The sequence below is a fragment of the Thalassophryne amazonica genome, chromosome 12, assembly GCF_902500255.1.
Source record: "Thalassophryne amazonica chromosome 12, fThaAma1.1, whole genome shotgun sequence".
NCBI lineage: Eukaryota > Metazoa > Chordata > Actinopteri > Batrachoidiformes > Batrachoididae > Thalassophryne > Thalassophryne amazonica.
Window position 1 is genome coordinate 41,874,824 of NC_047114.1, and position 15,901 is coordinate 41,890,724.

The 15,901-nt window shown below is 40.3% G+C and overlaps 1 protein-coding gene across 2 annotated transcripts in view; it reads right to left on the reverse strand.

The window, feature by feature from the left end:
• The window catches only part of LOC117521481 (WW domain-containing adapter protein with coiled-coil-like), a 53,737-nt gene that overhangs the window by 22,664 nt on the left and 15,172 nt on the right, over window positions 1–15,901 (reverse strand). For both annotated transcript variants that reach the window (XM_034182780.1, XM_034182781.1), the window contains exons 4-5: window positions 13,941–14,032; window positions 4,026–4,141 (exon numbers count right to left, since the gene is read on the reverse strand). In XM_034182780.1, coding sequence (XP_034038671.1) covers window positions 4,026–4,141; window positions 13,941–14,032 — 208 coding nt within the window. The remainder of the gene's footprint in view (window positions 1–4,025; window positions 4,142–13,940; window positions 14,033–15,901) is intronic.

Sequence of the window (15,901 nt, forward strand, 5' to 3'; positions counted from 1 at the left end):
CATTTTGTATGAGATGAACTCAAAGATCTAAAACTTTTTCCACATACACAATATCACCATTTCCCTCAAATATTGTTCACAAACCAGTCTAAATCTGTGATAGTGAGCACTTCTCCTTTGCTGAGATAATCCATCCCACCTCACAGATGTGCCATACCAAGATGCTGATTAGACACCATGATTAGTGCACAGGTGTGCCTTAGACTGTCCACAATAAAAGGCCACTCTGAAAGGTGCAGTTTTGTTTCATGGGGGGGATACCAGTCAGTATCTGGTGTGACCAACATTTGCCTCATGCAGTGCAATACATCTCCTTTGCATCATCCGTGAAGAGAACACCTCTCCAACGTGCCAAACGCCAGCGAATGTGAGCATTTGCCCACTCAAGTCGGTTACGACGACGAACATGCAGATGAGCTTCCCTGAGATGGTTTCTGACAGTTTGTGCAGAAATTCTTTGGTTATGCAAAGCGATTGTTTCAGTAGTTGTCCGAGTGGCTGGTCTCAGACGATCTTGGAGGTGAACATGCTGGACGTGGAGGTCCTGGGCTGGTGTGGTTACACGTGGTCTGCGGTTGTGAGGCTGGTTGGATGTACTGCCAAATTTTCTGAAACGCCTTTGGAGACGGCTTATGGTAGAGACATGAACATTCAATACACGAGCAACAGCTCTGGTTGACATTCCTGCTGTCAGCATGTCAATTGCACGCTCCCTCAAATCTTGCAACATCTGTGGCATTGTGCTGTGTGATAAAACTGCACCTTTCAGAGTGGCCTTTTACTGTGGGCAGTCTAAGGCACACCTGTGCACTAATCATGGTGTCTAATCAGCATCTTGATATGGCACACCTGTGAGGTGGGATGGATTATCTCAGCAAAGGAGAAGTGCTCACTATCACAGATTTAGACTGGTTTGTGAACAATATTTGAGGGAAATGGTGATATTGTGTATGTGGAAAAAGTTTTAGATCTTTGAGTTCATCTCATACAAAATGGGAGCAAAACCAAAGAAGTGTTGCGTTTATATTTTTGTTGAGTATAAATTACTGGATGCAGGTGCAAGGTGCATCTTTATCCAGATCTAATATACATGGAAAAGAAAACTCAGTACTCAAACAGCAGTGTATTTTATTGATTTTTGCTATCTATATTTATTATTATTTCTCCAACATTTTGAGTTTTTAATGATTACACTGTGCTGTTTCTCATTACAGACAAAAATGTCCTCTAATCCAGATGCAACCTTAAAATAATTTCTTGCTGTCAGCCCTTCTATCGTCTTCTGATGACAGATCAGGAGTACATTCACTTGCAGTATGTGCTTTGTGCTGCAAACTGACACATAATAATTGTGTTTAAATGCTGGCAATGAAAAAAACCTAATAAATCATGATATCAATATCATGATGCTTGCACCACCATGGTTCACTGTCTTCACTGTGAACTGCGGCTTGAATTCAGAGTTTGGGGGTCGTCTCACAAGCTGTCTGCGGCCCTTGGACCCAAAAAGAACAATTTTACTCTCATCAGTCCACAAAATATTCCTCCATTTCTCTTTAGGCCAGTTGATGTGTTCTTTGGCAAATTGTAACCTCTTCTGCACACGTCTTTTATTTAACAGAGGGACTACGCGGGGGATTTTGCAAATCAATTAGCTTCACACAGGCGTCTTCTAACTGTCACAGCACTTACACGTAACTCCAGACTGTCTTTGATCATCCTGGAGCTGATCAATTTTCTTCCACGCATCTCCGTTTTTTTGTTGTTGTCCATTTTAAAGCATTGGAGATCATTGTAGATGAACAGCCTATAATTTTTTGCACCTGCGTAAAAGTTTTCCCCTCTCCAATCAACTTTTTAATCAAACTGCGTTGTTCTTCTGGACAATGTCTTGAACGTCCCATTTTCCTCAGGCTTTCAAAGAGAAAAGCACGTTCAACAGGTGCTGGCTTCATCCTTAAATAGGGGACACCTGATTCACACCTGTGTGTTCCACAAAATTGGCAAACTCACTGACTGAATGCCACACTACTATTATTGTGAACAACCACTTTTCTACTTTTTTTTTACTAATAGCCCAATTTCATAGCCTTAAGAGTGTGCATATCATGAATGCTTGGTCTTGTTGGATTTGTGAGAATCTACTGAATCTACTGGTACCTTGTTTCCCATTTAACAATAAGAAATATACTCAAAACTTGGATTAATCTTTTTAGTCACATAGCACTACTATTATTCTGAACACTACTGTATTACAGCAAGCGACCTCAAAGGTATTTTAAAGGCCTGACTAAAGTGTAATATGTGATCTTTAATAAGTTATTTTCATGAAAAAAAGACACATATTTGCATTAAACTTAAATAAAACAGAGATGAAGTGGAGTCACTAGGTGTTCACAGGAAACAGTTATTTATTTCTATATTTATTTATTTATGTTCACTGTTAGTTGGTTTACCTTTTCTGTTGTGTTTTGTTTTATCAGGTTCTTTTTGTCTGTTTCTCTAAAATTGTAGTGTAGCAATATTAGTTATTACTTATGTTGTTTATTATTATTAATATAGAAATAAAAATAAATAAAAAATATTACAATTAGTAATACATCTGACTCTTTTACGGCAACAAACACTAAGCCATTAATTATTTATATATGGAAAACAAATGCACACGAACTGTGCTGAGATGCGAACAGCTTAATGCTAACTTTAACATTGAAAATGCCATAGACATGCTAACGCATTAGCATCGGTCCCATTTTTAAGTAAAAAAAAGTACATCTATCAACTGTTTTAGAAGACCATAACAGGTCGGTTCAATATAAAAAAGGTAAATATTGCTCACAGACATATCTCTTTCAGGTTTTAGCGGGGGAAAATTAAGATAAAGCGAAATAATACAACAAACCATTGAAGCAGTAAGTCGGATCAATGCTTCATAGGTTCAAAGCAAAGCCACACCCTGCTCTACTTGGGGAGTGTTTGCCAATGTTCTCACCAAGACAGGGAGGAGAAAGACCGTGGCTCATGGCAAGCAGTAAACAGAGCAGGGCGGAAGGAAAATTCACACAGTCCCTTCTTCCGCAGTGCGGCGCCATCCACACAGACATTGCTGCTTTGATTAGTGCAGAATGGCATGTTGCTTTGAAGGCCCCAAAACACGCATGACACCACGTGCGCACGCGTATGTGTGGTTAAATTTTCCAAATAACAGAAATCCGTTGTGGTGACGGAGAACTTTAACCCATGAGTTAGGTGGACTCCAATTAAGCTGTAGAAACAGCTCAAGGATGAACAGTGGAAACAGCATGCACCTGAGCTCAATTTCGAGCTTCATGGCAAAGGCTGTGCATACTTAAGTACATGTGATTCCTTAGGTTTCTTTGCTTGTTTTTTTTTTTTATATATATATATATATATAAATTTGCAAAAATCTAAAACACTTTTCCCCCACACTGTCATGGGGTGTTGTGTGTAGAATTTTGGGGGAAAAATTAATTTAATCTATTTTGGAATAAGGCTGTAACATAATGTGGAAAAAGTGAAGTGCTGTGAATACTTAATGGATGCACTGTATTTGCATGCTTCCTCCCCCAATTTTGCACTCTTCAGTGGACAAACCCCAAATTGCATCGTCATGAAGGCAAATGCACTAAATTGACATTACAATCTATCTTGTGCATTTGACAGAAGCAATCCACTGTTAATAACTCAGCATGCAGGTGTATTTGCAAGTACATTTGGGTTTGTGCATATATTTTGCACACGCAAGCCTTTAGTAAATCAGGCCCATAGAGCCAAGTGGTCCCAACAACCAATGACTCAAAGGACATCCAAATGATGAAGAGCAGAATCTTAGTACGGACTGCAAATGGCCATTCAGCAATAGATGCCAGATCAGTCATTCAAGAAAACATTACCCAGTTTAAATCTACATCAGCTGCCGCAGTCAGCAGCAATTTTTTTTTTTTTTTATTTGTGCATGTCAGATCAAAAACCAAAAACTTAATCTCTCCCCCATTCAGGTTTACCTCTCCAACAGGTCTTTGGGCTTCTCCCACTGAGAAACTTCTGTTCTACAGTTGTAGTAGTACTTCTTCCCAGAAGAACTGATGTGTTCTGTCCAGTCATCTGCTGGGTCTTGGTGCTGAGTGAGACAAAGCAACAGATTGTGAAGACTGCATCACAAACTGGAAGGCACCCATGAGACATGTGAACTAACTGAGACAACCAAACGCATTACTAACTCTTTTGAAACATAAATTTGTCCCTGCACTTGTAACGTTTGGACAGCAAAGTGGGTGACTCAAAACTAGGCCTGTTGCGATAATTACTACAGATGAGGACCAAAATATTAGCCGTCCTACCCCACCCCTATTAAAGTTAACATTTTTCAACAGAGCAAGAAATTTTCAACACAGCATTTCTGAACATCCCAGTTTTATTTTGGATGCTTACATTATTTTACTGTGCCCACAGAAACAAAATTATTTCACAATAATTTTCCATTTTAGAATTGATTTTAAACTCTTAATATTTGTTTTTAAAACTATACATGGACTTGCACCTTCTCATCTTTGTGAACTTTTAACTGCATACACACCCACCAGATCTTTGCGGTCCGCTGGTCAGCATCATCTGGAGGTACCTTGGACCAAAAGCAGGCAATGGGGTGATCGCTCTTTTGTTGTGGCTGGGTCTAGACGTTGGAATTCTTTGCCCCTTGAGTTGCACTCAATCAGTACCTTGTCTCTGTTCAGAGTTAAGCTAAAAACTTATCTGTTCAGAATTGCTTTTAGCACGTAGAGTCGTATTATGATGGTTGTGTTGTTGCTTTATTGTTGTTGATTTTATGTATTCGTGTAAAGCACTTTGATTCAGTGGTTACTGTTGTAAAGTGCTATACAAATAAAGTTTGACTGATTTATTGACAATAACTAAAAAGTAGCAGGGCACACATTTGATCTAAAAAAAGACTTATTGCACATTTAAAATTAAGCAGTGCATTTATGTATGTTTTTAAAAACACAGCGCTGTGTGTTGATCCCCTGGTTGCTCGCTCTACCTCACACATGGTGCAAGGGGATCAAGGGAATCAAGCTTAACTGACTAATACTAATAATAATAATGTCTATATCAGGCCAATTTCTTTTTGAATAATGGGATTTGATTAACATTTTCTACAATTTTTCAACACGGCTAACACAGATTTATCAACATGGCTTCTGAGGAAATAAATGCAGAAAAGCCCCACACTACACTTATTCACAGGCTGTATTTACAACATGCATGTGCTGCCCCTCCACTCACTGTAATTTTACTGCAAATGCATTAAACAAGTAACCATGACACACACACACACACACACAAAAAAAAAACTAATGTAAACTTTCAATTTCAATTCAATTAATATCGCACCAAATCACGACAACGTCGCATCAAGGCGCCTCACATAAAAACTGCTCAAAAACAATATATATACATATATATAAAACAATGTAAAATAAAATAAAATTAAAAATGGAATTTTCTTAAAAGTCTTCACAGAATCTGAAAGTCTCACTGTGGTCAGGACAGCATTCCACAAAACAGGAGCACGGCAGGAAAAGGCTCTGTCCTGTAGACCCTTTCCTCACCCATGGGACACAGAGCAGTCTTGCGTCCCGTGAAAGCCCAGGCCGGTACATAAGGTTTAACTAAATCAGCCAGATAGGCCCGTGCCAATCCATGAACAGCTCAATAGGCCAATAGCAAAACCTTCAAATCCGACCTCGCAAAAACAGGTAGCCAGTGAAGGGATGCCAAAATGAGGGTAATAAATGATCAAAACTTCTGCTTCGTGTCAAGAGTCTGGCAGCAGCATTTTGAACCAGTTGAAGACCCCTAGTACTGGACTGATGCAAACCAGAAAATAAAGCATTACAATAATCAAATCTAGCAATAAATGCATGCATCAAAGTGTCAGTATCAGCCATAGAGAGGATGGGATGAATCCTTGCTATATTTTGCAAATGGAAGAAAGCAGTCCTCGTGAGGTCTCTAATGTGGAGGTCAAATCCTTGGTTGGATCCTCTTGCTTGCCTCTACTGGTGGTTGGCTCTCACTGCGGTATTGTATCACTTCCTGTTCCGGAGCACAGCTGTGTTTTTCTGTATCTGTTAGCTGTTTAATCTGCGCAGTTAGATTGATCTAGTTATCTAGATTACGATTTGTTTCCCAGTGTAATCTTTACGTGCCTTAACTAAAGCACTCCTTCTGCTGAATCACCTCTAAATTATTTACACATTATTCACTTTGCGTGTTTTTAGGAATCCGCTAGCTTAGCGTAGCTACTAGCTCTTAGCCGATTTAGCATGGTGGCTTCTCCTGTCTCTCCCGCACTTTTCTGCTCTGGGTGTGAAATGTTTAGTTATTCCTCGGCCTCCTTTAGCAGTAACAGTACTTGTAATAAGTGTAGCTTATTCGTAGCTTTGGAGGCCAGGCTGGGCGAATTGGAGACTCGGCTCCGCACCATGGAAAATTCTACAGCTAGCCAGGCCCCTGTAGTCGGTGCGGACCAAGGTAGCTTAGCCGCCGTTAGTTCCCCCCTGGCAGATCCCGAGCAGCCGGGAAAGCAGGCTGACTGGGTGACTGTGAGGAGGAAGCGTAGCCCTAAACAGAAGCCCAGTGTACACCGCCAACCCGTTCACATCTCTAACCGTTTTTCCCCACTCGACGACACACCCGCCGAGGATCAAACTCTGGTTATTGGCGACTCTGTTTTGAGAAATGTGAAGTTAGCGACACCAGCAACCATAGTCAATTGTCTTCCGGGGGCCAGAGCAGGCGACATTGAAGGAAATTTGAAACTGCTGGCTAAGGCTAAGCATAAATTTGGTAAGATTGTAATTCACGTCGGCAGTAATGACACCCGGTTACGCCAATCGGAGGTCACTAAAATTAACATTAAATCGGTGTGTAACTTTGCAAAAACAATGTCGGACTCTGTAGTTTTCTCTGGGCCCCTCCCCAATCGGACCGGGAGTGACATGTTTAGCCGCATGTTCTCCTTGAATTGCTGGCTGTCTGAGTGGTGTCCAAAAAATGAGGTGGGCTTCATAGATAATTGGCAAAGCTTCTGGGGAAAACCTGGTCTTGTTAGGAGAGACGGCATCCATCCCACTTTGGATGGAGCAGCTCTCATTTCTAGAAATCTGGCCAATTTTCTTAAATCCTCCAAACCGTGACTATCCAGGGTTGGGACCAGGAAGCAGAGTTGTAGTCTTACACACCTCTCTGCAGCTTCTCTCCCCCTGCCATCCCCTCATTACCCCATCCCCGTAGAGACGGTGCCTGCTCCCAGACTACCAATAACCAGCAAAAATCTATTTAAGCATAAAAATTCAAAAAGAAAAAATAATATAGCACCTTCAACTGCACCACAGACTAAAACAGTTAAATGTGGTCTATTAAACATTAGGTCTCTCTCTTCTAAGTCCCTGTTGGTAAATGATATAATAATTGATCAACATATTGATTTATTCTGCCTAACAGAAACCTGGTTACAGCAGGATGAATATGTTAGTTTAAATGAGTCAACACCCCCGAGTCACACTAACTGTCAGAACGCTCGTAGCACGGGCCGGGGCGGAGGATTAGCAGCAATCTTCCATTACAGCTTATTAATTAATCAAAAACCCAGACAGAGCTTTAATTCATTTGAAAGCTTGTCTCTTAGTCTTGTCCATCCAAATTGGAAGTCCCAAAAACCAGTTTTATTTGTTATTATCTATCGTCCACCTGGTCGTTACTGTGAGTTTCTCTGTGAATTTTCAGACCTTTTGTCTGACTTAGTGCTTAGCTCAGATAAGATAATTATAGTGGGCGATTTTAACATCCACACAGATGCTGAGAATGACAGCCTCAACACTGCATTTAATCTATTATTAGACTCTATTGGCTTTGCTCAGAAAGTAAATGAGTCCACCCACCACTTTAATCATATCTTAGATCTTGTTCTGACTTATGGTATGGAAATAGAAGACTTAACAGTATTACCTGAAAACTCCCTTCTGTCTGATCATTTCTTAATAACATTTACATTTACTCTGATGGACTACCCAGCAGTAGGGAATAAGTTTCATTACACTAGAAGTCTTTCAGAAAGCGCTGTAACTAGGTTTAAGGATATGATTCCTTCTTTATGTTCTCTAATGCCATATACCAACACAGTGCAGAGTAGCTACCTAAACTCTGTAAGGGAGATAGAGTATCTCGTCAATAGTTTTACATCCTCATTGAAGACAACTTTGGATGCTGTAGCTCCTCTGAAAAAGAGAGCTTTAAATCAGAAGTGTCTGACTCCGTGGTATAACTCGCAAACTCGTAGCTTAAAGCAGATAACCCGTAAGTTGGAGAGGAAATGGCGTCTCACTAATTTAGAAGATCTTCACTTAGCCTGGAAAAAGAGTCTGTTACTCTATAAAAAAGCCCTCCGTAAAGCTAGGACATCTTTCTACTCATCACTAATTGAAGAAAATAAGAACAACCCCAGGTTTCTTTTCAGCACTGTAGCCAGGCTGACAAAGAGTCAGAGCTCTATTGAGCTGAGTATTCCATTAACTTTAACTAGTAATGACTTCATGACTTTCTTTGCTAACAAAATTTTAACTATTAGAGAAAAAATTACTCATAACCATCCCAAAGACGTATCGTTATCTTTGGCTGCTTTCAGTGATGCCGGTATTTGGTTAGACTCTTTCTCCGATTGTTCTGTCTGAGTTATTTTCATTAGTTACTTCATCCAAACCATCAACATGTTTATTAGACCCCATTCCTACCAGGCTGCTCAAGGAAGCCCTACCATTATTTAATGCTTCGATCTTAAATATGATCAATCTATCTTTGTTAGTTGGCTATGTACCACAGGCTTTTAAGGTGGCAGTAATTAAACCATTACTTAAAAAGCCATCACTTGACCCAGCTATCTTAGCTAATTATAGGCCAATCTCCAACCTTCCTTTTCTCTCAAAAATTCTTGAAAGGGTAGTTGTAAAACAGCTAACTGATCATCTGCAGAGGAATGGTCTATTTGAAGAGTTTCAGTCAGGTTTTAGAATTCATCATAGTACAGAAACAGCATTAGTGAAGGTTACAAATGATCTTCTTATGGCCTCGGACAGTGGACTCATCTCTGTGCTTGTTCTGTTAGACCTCAGTGCTGCTTTTGATACTGTTGACCATAAAATTTTATTACAGAGATTAGAGCATGCCATAGGTATTAAAGGCACTGCGCTGCGGTGGTTTGAATCATATTTGTCTAATAGATTACAATTTGTTCATGTAAATGGGGAATCTTCTTCACAGACTAAGGTTAATTATGGAGTTCCACAAGGTTCTGTGCTAGGACCAATTTTATTCACTTTATACATGCTTCCCTTAGGCAGTATTATTAGACGGTATTGCTTAAATTTTCATTGTTACGCAGATGATACCCAGCTTTATCTATCCATGAAGCCAGAGGACACACACCAATTAGCTAAACTGCAGGATTGTCTTACAGACATAAAGACATGGATGACCTCTAATTTCCTGCTTTTAAACTCAGATAAAACTGAAGTTATTGTACTTGGCCCCACAAATCTTAGAAACATGGTGTCTAACCAGATCCTTACTCTGGATGGCATTACCCTGACCTCTAGTAATACTGTGAGAAATCTTGGAGTCATTTTTGATCAGGATATGTCATTCAAAGCGCATATTAAACAAATATGTAGGACTGCTTTTTTGCATTTACGCAATATCTCTAAAATTAGAAAGGTCTTGTCTCAGAGTGATGCTGAAAAACTAATTCATGCATTTATTTCCTCTAGGCTAGACTATTGTAATTCATTATTATCAGGTTGTCCTAAAAGTTCCCTAAAAAGCCTTCAGTTAATTCAAAATGCTGCAGCTAGAGTATGGACGGGGACTAGAAGGAGAGAGCATATCTCACCCATATTGGCCTCTCTTCATTGGCTTCCTGTTAATTCTAGAATAGAATTTAAAATTCTTCTTCTTACTTATAAGGTTTTGAATAATCAGGTCCCATCTTATCTTAGGGACCTCGTAGTACCATATCACCCCAATAGAGCGCTTCGCTCTCAGACTGCAGGCTTACTTGTAGTTCCTAGGGTTTGTAAGAGTAGAATGGGAGGCAGAGCCTTCAGCTTTCAGGCTCCTCTCCTGTGGAACCAGCTCCCAATTCAGATCAGGGAGACAGACACCCTCTCTACTTTTAAGATTAGGCTTAAAACTTTCCTTTTTGCTAAAGCTTATAGTTAGGGCTGGATCAGGTGACCCTGAACCATCCCTTAGTTATGCTGCTATAGACGTAGACTGCTGGGGGGTTCCCATGATGCACTGTTTCTTTCTCTTTTTGCTCTGTATGCACCACTCTGCATTTAATCATTAGTGATCGATCTCTGCTCCCCTCCACAGCATGTCTTTTTCCTGGTTCTCTCCCTCAGCCCCAACCAGTCCCAGCAGAAGACTGCCCCTCCCTGAGCCTGGTTCTGCTGGAGGTTTCTTCCTGTTAAAAGGGAGTTTTTCCTTCCCACTGTAGCCAAGTGCTTGCTCACAGGGGGTCGTTTTGACCGTTGGGGTTTTACATAATTATTGTATGGCCTTGCCTTACAATATAAAGCGCCTTGGGGCAACTGTTTGTTGTGATTTGGTGCTATATAAAAAAATTGATTGATTGATTGAAAAGACAAAGTAGCATCAAAAATTACCCTAAGATCGCTCACTTTCTCCGTATGATGTATCAATCATGTATGTATAACACACAAACCCAAGCTAAGCACTAGCTGGTCAAATTGATGCCAATGCCTCGCTGGACCAAGAACCATCATTTCAGTCTTATCAGAGTTTAAAAGTAGGAAGTTACTAGACATCCAACTTCTCACTGATGCAAGGCAATCTTCCAAAAATTTTAATTTGACTGAGATTACTCATCTTATTATTAAATTTTGCAAATAATCCTGCATGCCTATCCGTGGTATCAGCCGTTACACCACTAGAGCTCTCATTTACCTCAGGCCATCAAAATATGGCCATCGGGTACTGTGAAGGCTTTGCGCTTATCTGTCTGTGCTCAGCATAAGTCCATTCTTATTACGGCCAGAGTTTTCAAATTCACAGGGAACATTGTTGGGACACAGACCTTGGACAAGTTCAAAGATGGCTCTATGGATGGATCTATTTTAAAAGGCATTTAATAGGTTAAAAATTCACATTCAGTTTCCTATTTTTATGCTATGAATCATGCAAATCTGTTTATTTTCCCTTTTTTTATTTTTTAGGGGTGGGGAAGACAGCCAATCACAGTACAGCAGCACCGTGACTTCACTGGCTGGTCGCTCTCTAGCACTCCAAAACCACTTCATTTATGTGTAAATATAACATGTTTCTCATATATTATGTAAAAGCTAGCGAGAAATAAACACTTCTAAAACTGAAAGCGCTGTTTTTGTAACCTGGTAACACCTCTGGAGTGATTCACAATACATCTTGCGGACGTCAGCAAGCACACGCATTACAAGCAGTCAAAACTACCTTCCGCCCTTTTCAAAAGCTCATGTATCCGCACACGCACGCCCTCCTGCAGACACTGTTAAAACGTAAATTAAATATTGTTTATGACTGTTTCAGTTTATTTTGCAACATCAATATAAACATACTGAGGTGAATGTATTCAAGATACACTGATAACACAAAGCATAAAAGCTTATTTCCGTAATGGCCCTAGTGAAATTATCATGTGACAAAACAGAGGGGCTTGAATGAACATGAACAAATTGTGCATAAGACAATAGGATCTTAATAATTAAATGCAAATATACACTCAACAAAAATATAAACGCAACACTTTTGGTTTTGCTCCCATTTTGTATGAGATGAACTCAAAGATCTAAAACTTTTTCCACATACACAATATCACCATTTCCCTCAAATATTGTTCACAAACCAGTCTAAATCTGTGATAGTGAGCACTTCTCCTTTGCTGAGATAATCCATCCCACCTCACAGGTGTGCCATGTCAAGATGCTGATTAGACACCATGATTAGTGCACAGGTGTGCCTTAGACTGTCCACAATAAAAGGCCACTCTGAAAGGAGCAGTTTTATCACACAGCACAATGCCACAGATATCGCAAGATTTGAGGGAGCGTGCAATTGTCATGCTGACAGCAGGAATGTCAACCAGAGCTGTTGCTCGTGTATTGAATGTTCATTTCTCTACCATAAGCCATCTCCAAAGGCGTTTCAGAGAATTTGGCAGTACATCCAACCAGCTTCACAACCGCAGACCACGTGTAACCACACCAGCCCAGGACCTCCACATCCAGCATGTTCACCTCCAAGATCGTCTGAGACCAGCCACTCGGACAGCTGCTGAAACAATCGGTTTGCATAACCAAAGAATTTCTGCACAAACTGTCAGAAACCGTCTCAGGGAAGCTCATCTGCATGCTCGTCATCCTCATCGGGGTCTCGACCTGACTCCAGTTCGTCGTCGTAACCGACTTGAATGGGCAAATGCTCACATTCGCTGGCGTTTGGCACGTTGGAGAGGTGTTCTCTTCACAGATGATGCGAAGGAGATGTGTTGCACTGCATGAGGCATATGGTGGTCACACCAGATACTGACTGGTATTCCCCCCCAGTAAAACAAAACTGCACCTTTCAGAGTGGCCTTTTATTGTGGGCAGTCTAAGGCACACCTGTGCACTAATCATGGTGTCTAATCAGCATCTTGATATGGCACACTTGTGAGGTGGGATGGATTATCTCAGCAAAGGAGAAGTGCTCACTATCACAGATTTCGACTGGTTTGTGAACAATATTTGAGGGAAATGGTGATATTGTGTACGTGGAAAAAGTTTTAGATCTTTGAGTTCATCTCATACAAAATGGGAGCAAAACCAAAAGTGTTGCGTTTATATTTTTGTTGAGTATATATATATATATATATATATATATATATATATATATATATATATATATATACACACACATACACACATACATACACACATATTTAGCACTAACACACCAATTAAAACAACTACAAATTATAAAGAAGACAATGCTCATATGGCCTAAGGTATTTTAGTATTGCATTATATTTAAAATCCACAGTGTTTGCCATTCTGACTGCCGATACTTATGGATCCCTGCCAATGCATGCCCTACAACTTCTCTGAATGATATCAGAATGCTCTTTAATACTGAAACACCTTCCCCAATGAACGTGGGCAATTCCAGTGCAATTCTTGGCAGCTTTTGAGGGTCCTATAAGCAAAAGAACTCCTACAATGCATGAGGGTCACCCGTTGTGTCCATGTTTGCAGCCCAGAAAAAAATAAGCACTATACATTTAAATACCAAAAAATACACTGTAATTAGGATGGGGGGGGGGCTTTCAAAACTCACTTGAAGATCCCAAATCAAGCTGTAATTGATAAGCAAATGTATCCTTTGTGATGAAGAACTTATCTGAGTTATTCATCTCCAGAGGTGCAAAGGTGAAATGAAGTGTTGTGGAAAACCTGAAACCGTGGTGTTATATGCCATACAGTGACAGTATTTATACGATAAACTACCTCAAATTACAAAGATTCAAATATGATGCCTCTCCATTGAAATAGGGCACTTGAGTATTAAGTCACTTCTCAGTCATTCAATGACTAATTGGAAAGTTTAATTTGCAATTAAGCCTGAAATTCTATCAAACTACTCCTGAGAAAAGCACCACACACATGAAATTCCAATTACGTCTTCATTTTGAGTTTAACTGGCAGAGTCTACAGAAGTACAATGCTGCTTTATAATGTCTCACAAGCCATGTGTCAAGTTATCATGACTACAAATTTTACAGGAAGTACTGAGGACATTTTATCAGCTTACTCAGAAGAGCATCTTACCCTGTCTGGAGGTTTGTTTTGAGTCCCATGTGAGTCGGAGCCATGGTGCGATGTGTTGTTTTGGGAGTTCTCCTGAGGAGAGCCACTGGTCCCTGCAACAGATCCATTAATTAGGGAAAACACAAAACTGTGGCACGTTAGGAACAATGCATCAAATGAGACCACGTCCTGCCTATTATTGCTCTGTCTGCATATTTATATTAGAGCAGTATGAGCTTCAGTATTATTAAAGCTAAAACACCAGATTCTATTGTGATACAAATTAAACAAAATAATGGATCAGTATTTGATCTTGTTGCTATTACTGTTTCTTGTCAGACACCACGGACTGCATATTACACATGAATATTACTATAGAAACCTTGCGTGATGTCACCTATAGTTTTTCTATAAAGAACCAGAAGAATTGCTGCTCTGGGGTTCGCCATGTTGGTGGTGCTTAAACGGTGCTTATGTCACGGTCAACCCATATCTGGATAATAAAGTGAATCGTAGGTGAGAGTATGACCTGGGCAGGTCAAATAAAGCCCAAGCATGCCCGGATCTAAGTGTTACTGAACAAGCTAAGCAAACAGGCTAACCTTGGTTTGGGTGTTTATTAAATCATATTTTCACGGACTGGCCAGGGATTCTCATAACAGCTTGCTTTGGTGTGGGCAATAAAACTGACCCACTTATTTCCATAGTTCATCAAGCTACCAACAGCTGCTAAAAGTACTAATGCCTTTTACACCCAATATTAAATAAAATGATAATTTTACTTGATGGAAATTCTGGCATGTTACAACAACAGACGTGTTACAAGATACATTAAGACAATTAACACAAGTCACATTATTACAGATATTTGTAATAAAATGGTCAGAAAGAACAGACACGTTCCTCCAAATAGCTAGCAGCTGCAGCCATTCTGAGCAAACTAAACCATGAACTCAGCAGCATACACAAGCCGTCACTGAAAGGAACCACACCTCTAATTATGCATTTTCAATTGAATTTATTTTCATTTATATAGTGCCAAATCACAACCAAGTTGCCTCAAGGCGCTTCACACAAGTAAGGTCTAACATTACCAACCCCCAAAGCAAGCACACAGGTGACAGTGGTAAGGAAAAACTCCCTCTGAGGAAGAAACCTCAAGCAGACCAGACTCAAAGAGGTGACCCTCTGCTTGGGCCATACTACTGACAAAAATTCTAAAACAGATATACAGGAAATGTTGCCACTGCACAGGACAGGAGGATTTCAGAAACAGACACCAGACCGATCTCTGGATGGAGCCACGCCTCAAACAGAGAGAGACAAAAAACAGAATCAGGCATCAGAAAGACAACAAATACAGTCAAATTTGCCAGCATTAAGCAACAAGAAAAACAAAAGAAATACTAAGGCGATCACTGGCCACTAGCCCTAAGCTTCACTAAAACCATAATTTAGATAAAGTTGAGGCCGCGGCATGCTCCGTTTCCTGATAAAATTAATTAAAAGAGTAGAAAGCATAGTAACATACTATGCCAGTATGCTAGCCATACAAAAGGGAAAATAAGTAAGTCTGGACTTGAAAGTCTCTATAGAATCTGACTGTTTTACTGATGCAGGGAGATCATTCCACAGAACAGGGGCACGATAAGAGAAAGCTCTGTGACCCACAGACTTTTTATTCACCCTAGGGCCAGTATTCCTGCAGCTTGAGAACGCAAAGCCCGGGCTGGTATGCAGGGTTTAATTAGGTCAGCTAAGTAGGGAGGTGCCAGTCCGTGAACAATTTTATAGGCTAGTAAAGGGGTGGCCAAGTTCGGTCCTCGAGAGCCACCTTCCTGTCACTCTTAGTTGTCTCCCTGCTCCAACACACCTGAATCCAATGAAAGACTCGTTAGCAGCCTTTTAATGAGCCTTTCATTGGATTCAGGTGTGTTGGAGCAGGGAGACAACTAAGAGTGGCAGGAAGGTGGCTCTCGAGG